This window comes from Megalops cyprinoides, chromosome 9, assembly GCF_013368585.1.
Source record: "Megalops cyprinoides isolate fMegCyp1 chromosome 9, fMegCyp1.pri, whole genome shotgun sequence".
NCBI classification, from domain to species: domain Eukaryota; kingdom Metazoa; phylum Chordata; class Actinopteri; order Elopiformes; family Megalopidae; genus Megalops; species Megalops cyprinoides.
The window spans coordinates 18403473-18416575 of record NC_050591.1 but is presented as its reverse complement, the minus strand read 5'-3'; the positions used below and the strand labels follow the sequence as shown (position 1 = coordinate 18416575).

Here is a 13103-nt window from a genome sequence, read left to right as displayed (position 1 = left end):
AAAATAAATTGGTCTCTGTACCTATAAGCTGTTATCTCCTCCATAATATAAAAATATAATATAAATATAATATAAATATAAATAATATAAATATAAATATAAAAGATTCTCCTCTATAACTGGAAATACCGGAACTGGAGAGTGCCTGGAAAAAGTCTGTCTTTATAACCAAGTAGCTTTTTAAATTGAGCAGCAGACAGGGCAAGGTTTCTTCTGGGTAGCAGCAGAGGTGAAAGAGAAGAGCTGCATGGGTTTCGTCATCGACTCTGTGCATCAGAGCCATCTCAGGTCCCACATGTGAAACTATGGTGCATGAACCTCTAGATTGCCTGCAAAAAACACATCCATTTAGCATAGCATGTGGTTGTGTCCACATGCCCCAACCAGTCAGCCTGTTGCTTGTCAAACAATTGTTCACCAGAGAACATAAATTCTTTGGGAGGCAAATGAGAAAAGGCAGAAAAATCAAAGGTGGCAGTTTCCAGATGATCCCTTTGGTGAGATTGGGCCTCCAGGCTGTTTTGGAAAAGCATGGCTGTAACTGAGAGTTACAGATCACTGGAGGCTTTCCTGCCTGACCAGCATGGCCTCCCCTTCTCCAAACGTGCCAGAATTACCCCAGGCAAAACAATCCCCACATTCAGAAGGAGGGTGCACATCATAGAAGAGGCCTGGGATTAGAGACTGAATCCTCATGAAAAACTGCTGAATTTTTAATCTAAGTAAAAATTAAGAGCATAGAATTCAAAAAGCCACAAGTGAATTATTTAGGTTCTTGTCATAACTATATATGTTCTATAAAACTGATCAATTTGAAGATAAACTAAAAAAATGACATCAAATGAAATGTAAATTTAGTAGTTTTTCAAAAAGTGAGGCTTTGTCCAAATAGAAGATAAATGACATGTGGTAACTGTCACTGAATTAGTCATAAAAGCTTTTTTTCAATGTTTTCGCCAATGGAGGCAACAACTCTTTATTCTCAATCTAGGTCAGCTCTGTTCTAAAACTTCTTTGGGGCAAGAAAGCAGCATTAAAAAAACATGGCCATCCTGATCTGATGTGATCAGCATGTTTTCATTTGCTTGTGTTGCAGTGTGTTGTGTATCTATAGAACTCCATGAGTCTACACCACCGATTTCCTTACAAATACTGACATGAGAATTTAGATCTACCATTTTAGCATTGCTAAACCCCATTTAGGCTTTGTGTGTATGTATGCATACTTAGAGTACAACATAGCAATTGGCAATTGAATCAAGACTGAATTATTGTGTATTTTAATGATTTGTGATATGGGCAGATATATTTGACATTGAGCTCATATCCCTTGCTTTCATGTTCTTGTGGGAAGCATTTTTGCCTGACTTACCAGGAATGTCAAAGGAGAAATCTGCAAATTCTTTGATGGTGAACAGCTGCATCACCTTGTGCTAGACAAATAGTTGTGACCAAAAGGAGAAAAACCGAGAGGGGTTATGATATGACTTGTAGAGTGTGGACCCTGATACCTTGCCTACCCCACTCCTGCATGTCTGATCAGATCTGATCAAAACTGTACCACAGAAATTAATGTTTTGGAAAGCAATTACTGAATGGCATTTCGAAGTAACACTGGGGGATCACTGCTGCAAGTTACATTTATCTTGAGCTCAACATTGGATCATTTGGGTCTATGTCAGACAAATATGCATATGCGTATTTAAAATTCTGAATAATTTCAGCTCTGGCATGTTGCCTTTCATTAACTGCCCAAATACTTTTTCAGTTTTTTAACAAAGTACTAAGCAAGCTCACCACTGCTGAGCTTCAATCACCAAGCAGGAGAGAGTCGCATTGTGATATGGCAGCACACCTGAGCTGGCTTCCTCTCTAAATTCTGTAAGTAATTATACAAAGTATTTATGGCCCAAAGGTATTTTTGAGACTTTGCATTGGTTTCAGAAACACTAATCACTATTGTTTGTGCCCTTCCTAGTCAACGCATCTGTTATTGTAAGATTATTTCATTTTACACATCATATAAAACAATTTCCCATATTCAATGAATCTGGGGGTGCAGTGTGGGTGTCTGTTTGTCTTTGATTACATCAGAAACTGTCAGTCATTCATTGGCAATTTCTCAATATCCCCTTTCTTTTTCCAAGTCGAGACAGTAAAGGGAGGAGCATAGTGCCACCTACTGGTGCATTACTCTCATTCAAAACATCGAAATGCCCATTCTTCAAAAAAGGGTGATCAAGCATCTGAGTATTTATCATCGTTGATATGTAACTTTGTTGGTGCATTATGTGAAGCTGTTTGAAATTCATAATTTCCCAATGATTGAAAAGGTAAAAGATATCACAGGCAGTTTTAACACAGTCTGTTGTCCAGTTACAAATCAGGTTTGTACGTGTATTTATGTTTATGTGTTCATCAAATGAATTTCACCGAGTGAGATAAGAGGATTGGATTTCACTTGATAAGGAAACGGTGTGAAACAAGTTCCTGTAAAGAAGCCATAAAATATTTTTCTAGTTTCACTGACAATGAATGCACTTCTCTCGTTTTGTAAGGTTAATTTTTATTGTCAAAAACACATCTGATTAAATATTTGACAAGGGTTTGCGCTGTGAATATCTCAGCGCTGCATCTTCAGCGACGGAGCCGGAGACCCTACGGCTATGTTAATCCTATGATATTCATTCCTGCGTTTAGTATGTTACTCAAAAGGGATTAGCTCAAACTCGTGCCCCGCCGAAGGAGCATGTGATAGGCTTATGATCCTGAGTTCGTGCACTGCCTAGATGGTAGAACATGCCCTTTCGTTAGCACATGATAAAGTGTCCCATCACACACAAACTTCAATGGTCCCATTCATTTTTTTCTGTACTCAGAATCAGTAGTGGGCATACATATTCAAAACTGTTGAAGAATCTAAAACATCTAGTACACGTCGTTTTCTACGGAGCAGAAAGAAGGCTCCTCTTGGAAATACCTGGGGGGAAATGCACTGTAGACAAAAGACATCAGTAATTATCACCAGTGTAGGCATTTATAGTTTATACCCACATACTCCCCACCAGGTAAACCCTATATTCACGTTTATGCGTCGTAACTAATTACACGTCTAATGAACTTATCTATTTCTGTATTATTCTATTCTTTAAAAAGCCATTTTGACTTTAATAATTAATGAAATTCAAGACGGTATTGCGCACGTTTTACTAGGATGCTAATTCAAAAAATCTATGGTATCCCTGTAATCAAACACGGTTCATACGAAACAATTTAACATTTAAATCTACACTGTAGTTTTACTACAACTTTATAACGAAGCTTTTCTTCTCATAAACACTGGGGGATTTAAATCTGACTTTTATTAGTTTTTTTTATTTCTCCAATTACGCACGCTGAATGAAAACACTATGCCTCTTTTGTTTTAAACAGCATCCATTTGACGAATCTGATTACATTTAACAACAACAGCCAGATTACATTTGATTAGCCTACACTTTGTGAGACTTTCCACAAGCGCACACATTTCTGACTTTCAGCTCATGCATTCCGAGCACAGAGGGACGGGGCTTGAGACAAATGAGAATGGATTGAAAATATTATCCTGAGCATGTGATGGAACGGAGGGGGAGGGTTGTATAAATTAGGGGATAACTTTTATTCTTCTTTCCTTGGAGGTCCTTTGATTGTTTGATGTTCTGCACTCGGTGGTGTGGCGATTGTGCCTGCTAGTTAGTCATGCTGCTCCTGTCAATTTTCTGCATTTTATTTCTAGTGTGCCCTTCGTCTCAGCAATTCCCCCGAATCTGCACAACCGCCGAGGTCCTCCGAACCAAGCAGTGCTGTCCAGTGTGGGAAGGAGACGGATCGGTCTGTGGTGCCACTTCGGGCAGGGGGTTCTGCCAAGATGTTGTGGTCTCTGATCTTCCCAATGGACCACAGTACCCCCACACCAACATAGATGACAGAGAGAGGTGGCCTTTGGTGTTCTACAACCGCACCTGTCGGTGTGCTGGTAATTTCATGGGTGTCAATTGCGGGGAATGTAAGTTTGGCTACTTTGGTGCCAACTGTGCAGAGAGGAGGGAGTCGGTCAGAAGGAATATATTCCAACTCTCGGTGACCGACAGACAAAAGTTTATCGCTTACCTGAACCTGGCAAAGAACACTGTTAGCCCAGATTACGTGATCGTGACTGGCACGTACGACCAGATGAACAACGGGGAAAATCCGATGTTTGCGGACATCAGTGTCTATGACCTGTTTGTGTGGATGCACTACTACGTGTCCCGAGACGCCCTTCTCGGGGGAGCAAACAATGTGTGGACTAATATCGATTTTGCCCACGAATCTGCGGCCTTCTTGCCCTGGCATAGAGTTTACCTGCTATTCTGGGAGCACGAAATTCGTAAATTGACAGGAGACTTCAACTTTACCATCCCATACTGGGACTGGCGAGACGCGCAGGACTGCGAAATATGTACCGACGAGTTGATGGGAGGACGGAGTCCACTGAACCCGAATCTAATCAGCCCTGCGTCAGTGTTCTCATCATGGAAGGTAGCTAATTGTGTTTTCCCACTTCGATTTCTCGAATAATCGTAAAGCTGTTGATGTTGTTAATGCTATTGCTGCGATTACTACTGCTGCAAGCTGATGGTTTTGATCTAAAATATTCGCTTTATGTCTGCACTGTTTTCTGTAGATTATGTGAGGTCTGAATTCGATTTCAATAACTGTCCAAAATGATAACTTAATTCTAAGTGAAAACTTGGTCACACTGCTCTTCATCCTGCGAAGTTGATATAGTTGGGAAGTTGATACAATTGGGAGAAATTGTTAGTATGTGTTGAATTGGAGGGGAGAAAAATACCCTGAGAAGGACAGAGGCTGATTGTGATGAAGGGGCTGGGGTTATAGGTCTTGGGTACTGATCAAGTTATCGGTTTAAATCTTGGGTGGGACACGAGGCCTACATGTTGTGCTGTTGAGCATGACACTGAATTATTTCAATAATATTATTGTGATGAACTCACAATAATATGTGATGTTAAAACAGGGTGAGACATTTAAATATTTACATAACATTATAATATATCTTTTGTCCCTCATGGTTAGTTACATAGGCAATGTGGAAGCTTATTTCAGTTTTGTGTAATTTGGTATGTGGGGGTTTACTTGTATGCGTGTGGTATGTGTTTGCCTTATATTTTTAATGGTATAGTCCTTAAATCATATTTCTTTGCATTTACATGTCATTCGAGGCACACGTTTGTGATCTCAGCACTGTGTTTGACACTTACGCTCGTTCGTATGTGATTAGTGGTGTCCTGTTCTGTTTCTTGCATCGTTATTAGAGGTGTTGTTCAAGTCGCTTTGGATAAGAGCGTCTGCTAAAGGACAATAATGTAATGTAACATTTGGTGTGGTGGTTCCAGACCTGGACGCGTGATGAGGTGTGGAATTATGCGAGGACCACCTGCGGAATACGCGTGATTAGGACACGTGATCCACAGGAGTGTGTATTGAAGTTATAACTTTAAATAACGCTTTACGCCTGAACTTATTCAGTATCTGTAGCTATAAATGGGCAGTGTAAAATTGAAAGTATTTTAGTCCGCCTGAGTAAGTAAATTTGAGAGCAAATATATAATGTAATGTGGTAGTAAAGAAGAGTACCTTTCTACGGTGTAGAATGCAGGTAATTTCAATCAGGTAATATGGCTATGTGAGACAATGACGCAGACACTGTTACGACATTATGTATGCAGCCTACTTGTCCAGGTAGGCTATAGGCAAGCTACAGCAATACGATGTGATTTGGTACGCGTTTGTCCAACAGTCCCCCAACTGCACGTTCAATGGTTTTGATAGATGCCTCATTTATCCCCAAAGAAACACTTAACCTCGAAACGCACTGAACTATGTTGTTCGTGTTTTCCTCGAGTTTCAACGGTTGCATAGGGCCGTCGTGTGCATCATGTTCAGTAACCTTTAATTGTGAGGGCTTCGGGAAACATTCGCTGTTGCTGCAGCCGCATCTTCTTTATTCATCCTCGGAATGAGTCTTTTAAACGCTCACTCCCACGTTCGGCTCTACAGCTCCGCGGCGGCGAGGGCCACCGCTGTTACCTAATCACTTCCGTGGGCGGCCGCGGGCCACATACAAGTGCGTGGGAGAATAATAGCACCGAGAACAAAAAACAAAAATGAAATAGTCTGATGTATACGCATTATCCAGACTAGTTTGTGGAGGGAAAATGTACTGAATGAACATTGAGGTAGGATTATTGAATTATCATGCTGTTATCGATTTTCATGTCCCTGGCAGATCTGAGCGAGTTATAGAAACAGATTTTGTTTATCACAGTTTGATGCCATGTTTCAGTACGAAATTAATTCACTGAGCAGGTTTATGTAACGATATCAGTGTATTGTATTTATCTTATTTGTGTATTCAGTCGGATGCCATCGTCCAGGGTTATTTACGTTGGTTAAGAATGAGATATCTCGAGTGATTCTGCTGGAACAGTCAAACAACAATCCGCTAACTCAGTTGTCATAATGCTGCAGCAAAGCTGATTGTTACTATGCTGCTTTAAACAATGATATCTCTTCGGTAAAAGAGTTGCATTTTTTTCCCTTAAGTGGCGTGCATTCATAGTTCCATGATAAACAGCGTGTCTACATCCGGTTTCTCAGCAGGTGTCTCGTGTTTTACGTTTCATTTTAAGTTTGAAGATTAAATTATTTAGACCATTTACATATAATTCATATAATTCACATTCATGTGTATGTCTGCTTTCATGTGGAGATTGGACATTGAGTTAGTTCCATCCTGTGGAAATAGCAGTTGGACATATGGAGGAATTGAATTATTACAGCATTATAATCATGCTCACTCTTTGGTACTTTTCGACCGCTCCGCTTCTCTTATTTAAAGGCGCGTGTGGGCTTCTCACCTTGCCATCGCCGTGCCTTTGTGAATTGCCACTGTGTTGTTCCAGGTGATATGCACTCAGCCTGAAGACTACAACCGCAGAGAGGTGCTATGCAATGGCACAGGAGAAGGGCCGCTCCTGCGTAACCCTGGCAACCACGATCGGAGGAGAGTGAGTCGTCTTCCCACTTCTGCTGACGTTGAATTCGTGGTTAGCCTCACTGAATACGAGACCGACCCCATGGACAGGACAGCCAACATGAGCTTCAGAAATGCCCTTGAAGGTCAGAAATATTTGTATATATATATGTGCCATTTTGCAATACAGGTCTTTCTGTTGCAAAAATACATCATTCAGTTAATTTCTATTCTTAATAGAATGTTCCTGGTGCTCAACCAATCTACCACTGGGATAAACAGAGATTAAATGAATCCATTAAATATTGATGTGCATATCTATATAGATGTGTATTTCAAAATAAGATTGCCAATGAACAAGAATGCCACTGTTGAAGCTAAAATTGTTATCTTCTGACTCAATTTGAACAGTCATAACATGTTAAAACTGAGGAAAGGCAGTTAGTTAGCAAAGACAGGACCTGCTAGGAACCTCCTTGACTAGGAATTACAGGGGATTGTCTCTTGCTTGTCTCTTTGTACTCAGCCCTGCCTTTTCATATGCATGTGTATGTTATTTCAGGGCACACTCTGGCAATAGGTTATATATTGCCAAGTGTTACGGTAACTGTACTTAGCCTCAAACCAGACCTATGAAACTACATTGTGTAGGGAATAACTAAAACTAGCCGATCTACCTGTAACCTAAGGTTAGATGAATGCATAAAACAGGTCTGCAGGAGTGTATGAAACTACAGTGTGTGTGAGGTAGTGTTGCTTGGAAGACAGTGCTTATCCCCTTCCTCAAGGACCAACCCGCTCTCACGACACCATGGTCTGCCAGCTAAAGCTGCCATTGACACACGTTCAGGGTTTTTATTGTTCTTATTACAAGCAAGGGGTTAACTAAATGAACAGAAAGCAGGAAATCCAGGTGCAAGTTACCTGAAAAGCCCTCATGAGAACTCCCACCCAGTATTCACACATCACTTCCTTTTCAGCACATCCTCCAAGCATAACAGAAGGTGGACTGTATAAATTAAATGTATCTGACTAGCGTTACTATGCTACCAAACACAAGTAAATGTGATTCATATAACTGATGTCGTACAAAAACCAAAATGCTTATTAAACGAGGCATTCTCTGCATTGCAATGAAGTTAGTTCTCAGAGAAGTGAATAGTGAAAGTAAATGTGTTTGTAATTTGTGCCCCTTAAAAAATTCGACAATTTAGATTTAGATTTGCAATTCATGGTTTAGGTGCTTTTAGACACAGAACAATTAACCAGCTAATTAAAGTCTTTCACTTGTCTTTTTGAGAGTGCACTTTAGCAACACATCTTTGATATGACCACATTAATTGTAAAGAGATGCCACATAGAAGTGTTTAATTAACAGATTAATCAAACCTAATTACAAGCATTGTGAATAAGCGCCAGCATATACATGCCATGCCCCATGCCCGAGGGGTGGGAGTGCTTTGTGCTGAACAGATAAAGAATTACCTGTGGATACACACAGGGTCTGTAGGCTGACTTTGTGCTGTTAACCTCTGTGTAGGTTTTGCAAGTCCTGAGACTGGCAGGGCTGTCCAAGGTCAAAGCACCATGCACAACGCTCTCCACGTGTTCATGAATGGCTCCATGTCCTCCGTCCAGGGCTCTGCTAATGATCCCATCTTCCTCCTCCACCACGCCTTCATCGATAGGTGAGTGATGACCCGCTGCTCTGCTCCAGCAAGGGATGGTGAGGTCCTTTCACTAATACAGGAGAATACAATGAGTCTTTAGCAAAGTTTGGCTTTGGCAAATATGGCCACTGATTCTGTATGCTTTTTCAGTTCCAACTGGTGAGATGGTCAAAGTGGAAGTAGGACATTTGGTTTTATTTGACAATTATTCTTAACCTGGTTTTGATTGTCCTGCAGTGGCAATCAGTGGCAGGACCAAGCATGGCAGGTTAAATAGGGTTTACACATTATCAGCTGATTCCTTTTCACTTCAGTGCATGTAATATTGTAGTCTTGCTATGGCACACTGCACACGAAATCATTTCAGTTATACAAAACTGATTTCTCTCATTATTTAGTTATAGACAGCATTGTTATTGTATCTACAGTGCTGGCCAAAAGTATTGGCACCCCTGCAATTCTGTCAGATAATGCTCAATTTCTCCCAGAAAATGATTGCAATTACAAATGTTTTGGTAGTAATATCTTCATTTATTTTGCTTGCAATGAAAAAACACAAAAGACAATGAAAAAAAAATTAAATCAATTATCATTTTACACAAAACTCCAAAAATGGACCGGACAAAAGTATTGGCACCCTCAGCCTAATACTTGGTAGCACAACCTTTGGACAAAATAACTGCGAACAACCGCTTCCGGTATCCATCAATGAGTTTCTTACAATGCTCTGCTGGAATTTTAGACCATTCTTCTTTGGCAAACTGCTCCAGCTCCCTGAGATTTGAAGGGTGCCTTCTCCAAACTGCCATTTTCAGATCTCTCCACAAGTGTTCTATGGGATTCAGGTCTGGACTCATTGCTGGCCACTTTAGAAGTCTCCAGTGCTTTCCCTCAAACCATTTTCTAGTGCTTTTTGAAGTGTGCTTTGGGTCATTGTCCTGCTGGAAGACCCATGACCTCTGAGGGAGACCCAGCTTTCTCACACCGGGCCCTACATTACGCTGCAAAATTTGTTGGTAGTCTTCAGACTTCATAATGCCATGCACACGGTCAAGCAGTCCAGTGCCAGAGGCAGCAAAGCAACCCCAAAACATCAGGGAACCTCCGCCATGTTTGACTGTGGGGACCGTGTTCTTTTCTTTGAAGGCCTCGTTTTTTTTCCTGTAAACTCTATGTTGATGCCTTTTCCCAAAAAGCTCTACTTTTGTCTCATCTGACCAGAGAACATTCTTCCAAAATGTTTTTGGCTTTCTCAGGTAAGTTTTAGCAAACTCCAGCCTGGCTTTTTTATGTCTCTGGGTCAGAAGTGGAGTCTTCCTGGGTATCCTACCATAGAGTCCCTTTTCATTCAGACACCGACGGATAGTACGGGTTGACACTGTTGTACCCTCGGACTGCAGGACAGCTTGAACTTGTCTGGATGTTAGTCGAGGTTCTTTATCCACCATCCGCACAATCTTTCGTTGAAATCTCTCGTCAATTTTTCTTTTCCGTCCACATCTAGGGAGGTTAGCCACAGTGCCATGGGCTTTAAACCTATTGATGACACTGCGCACGGTAGACACAGGAACATTCAGGTCTTTGGAGATGGACTTGTAGCCTTGAGATTGCCCATGCTTCCTCACAAATTTGCTTCTCAAGTCCTCAGACAGTTCTTTGGTCTTCTTTCTTTTCTCCATACTCAATGTGGTACACACAAGGACACAGGACAGAGGTTGAGTCAACTTTAATCCATTTTAACTGGCTGCAAGTGTGATTTAGTGATTGCCACCACCTGTCATGTGTCACAGGTAAGTAACAGGTGCTGTTAATTACACAAATTAGAGAAGCATCACATGATTTTTCAAAGGGTGCCAATACTTTTGTCCGGCCCATTTTTGGAGTTTTGTGTAAATTGATACTTGATTTGACTTTTTTTTCTTTCTCTTTTGTGTTTTTTTATTGCAAGCAAAATAAATGAAGATATTACTACCAAAACATTTGTAATTGCAATCATTTTCTGGGAGAAATTGAGCATTATCTGACAGAATTGCAGGGGTGCCAATACTTTTGGCCAGCACTGTAAGTGTTTTTGTTATAATTAAAATATTAGTAGATGTAGAAGATAAACGCACCACTGTTGGTACATTTAGAGAACAAATGATAAGGTTTTCAAATTAAGCAAGTGGTTAGGTCATAGGAAGGGTGGGATGAGTCCAAAACAGGGTAGTGATCAATCATGACACAGTAGTGATTTGTATCCAGACCTCACAATGTATACATTTAGCCCCCAGGCAAATATATCAAACATATAGGTCAGCTGGTGCTCAATTTCATATGATGAATTAGCTCACCATCCCAGTCAATAGTTTTCTGCTCAGCTGGGTATCTAGAATGTATAAAAATATGATAAATGAATTTACACAACAGGGCTAGTTTCAGGGTCCACGTTATGCAGTTTAATTTAAGAAAAAGCTGTCAAAGGACCAAAAAGCCAAACCAAAACAAAACATCTCAGCATCATCTGATATATTACTACTTCTCCTGACATGCTGGAATCCCTAACCCCCCACACGCACAGAGCCTGAGTCACACTCTCACCATCATTCTGCATCAGGATCCACATCAAAGCCCTTCAATCACCAAGTTCCCCACTTACACTTCGAGAGGCGTTTCTCGGGCCGTCTGATCTTCCCAGCACTCTTTTCTCTTTTCCGACATCAAAGTCCTCCAGGTTCCTCTGAAGATCACATTTTAATGCCTTTGACCCTGACGGCAGATCATGAGTGAATTCCAGGAGACTGTTTCCCCAGATGGAGGAAGCACCCCCCCCCCCCCCCCCCCCCCCCACACCTCTGGGGAGCTCACACGCATCCCCACCCCGCAACCATGTGCTCTCATCCCTGTGTTTCATCAGGCACTCCAAGGCATGCTTCACTTCCTGCAAATTAGCTGCAGCATTTACTTTGTATGTTCTGAGGCTTGAGATTTTTGCATTTTCTGAAGTCAGAATTCCGTTTTCAGAGGTTAACTTGCTCTCCTAGAAAGAGATGGGAGGGGAAAAAAATCATCTTCAGGTTTTTTTTTTACAGTTGTTCTACAAAAAACAACAGTAAATGTCAAAGCAATTTTCCAGTTTAATCATTCCGTCAATCCTGTGTCGCCTTCTCTTGGTAATACTCCTTCACAGATAGACACAGAAGACATTAATGTACAAATCTCTAAAATGTATACATATTTTTGAACAGCCCAGGAGTTATGACAGACGAGATCACCAATAGTCGTAGAAATCCTGGTATTTGAAACAATTATCCATGTTTTGCTTTTGTGATTTCAGCATCTTTGAACAGTGGTTGCGTAGGCACCAGCCTCCCAGAACTCACTACCCTGCAGCCAATGCCCCCATTGGACACAACGATGGCTACTACATGGTCCCCTTTATCCCCCTATACAGAAATGGGGACTACTTCCTATCCACGAAAGATCTGGGCTACGAATATGCCTACCTGTTAGACCCTGGTAAGCTTGCGCACACTTTGCAATACATTGTGTTGATTGCTTGCTTTAGCATTGGATGTAGTACATGTTCTATATCAACACAAAATGGAGAGTATGCACCTTATATTTGGTCTTGCCTCAGTAAAAGTGCTGTTGAAAACCACAGGCTGATTTTAGGTCATGAGAGGAATGTAGTTTAGCACAGAGGGGTGCTGTTGCCCCAGAACAGATCAAGTTGTTCCCAGTCACCCTAGTGTTATGGCTGACCTCACTGCCCTATATGACTTTATGTGTCCTTTTTTTGTCCTAGCCTTTTTTACTGACCTATTAAGTGAATACAAATTAATTTAAAATCTCTATTTTAATCTGCCACAAATGTTTTGTGGAAATAATACGTTGTTGGAGGTGTGTTTATGCTCATAAAGAAAGGGGTATGTAAGCATAAAGTAATACACTTTTAATCCATTTTGTACAGCTGTCTCAGTTAGGTTCAGTTTCAGAGTGAGTTTCTTTAACAGGGAGCTCAGTCTGTACAGAAGAGCGAATCCTATCACGACCGGGATTAAGAAACCGCAGTAAGCAAATGGAGAGCAGTGGCTGACCCTCTCCTCTCCTTCCCCGCAGGCCAGCGGTTCGTACAGGAGTTCCTCAGCCCGTACCTCGAACAGGCCAGGCAAATCTGGCAGTGGCTTGTGGGGGCTGGAATCCTGGGAGCCCTGGTGGCTGGCATTGTCGCCGCCGGCGTGGCCCTGGTCTGTCGGAAAAGGAGGAGGCAGAAGAAAAAGAGGGCATCGGCATATGGGGAGAGACAGCCTCTGCTAAATAGCAGCGAGGAGAGCTCCACCTCCTACCAGACCACACTGTGAGGACATCTCACA

The 13103-nt window shown here is 41.4% G+C and overlaps 1 protein-coding gene across 1 annotated transcript; it reads left to right on the top strand.

Moving 5' to 3' along the window:
* The first annotated feature begins 3089 nt into the window (after positions 1–3089).
* Positions 3090–13103, top strand: tyr (tyrosinase). Its single transcript, XM_036536067.1, has 6 exons — positions 3090–3096; positions 3737–4560; positions 7008–7224; positions 8619–8766; positions 12065–12246; positions 12850–13103. The coding sequence occupies exons 1-6, from the start codon at positions 3090–3092 to the stop codon at positions 13089–13091; spliced, it is 1620 nt and encodes a 539-aa protein (XP_036391960.1). The 3' UTR covers positions 13092–13103.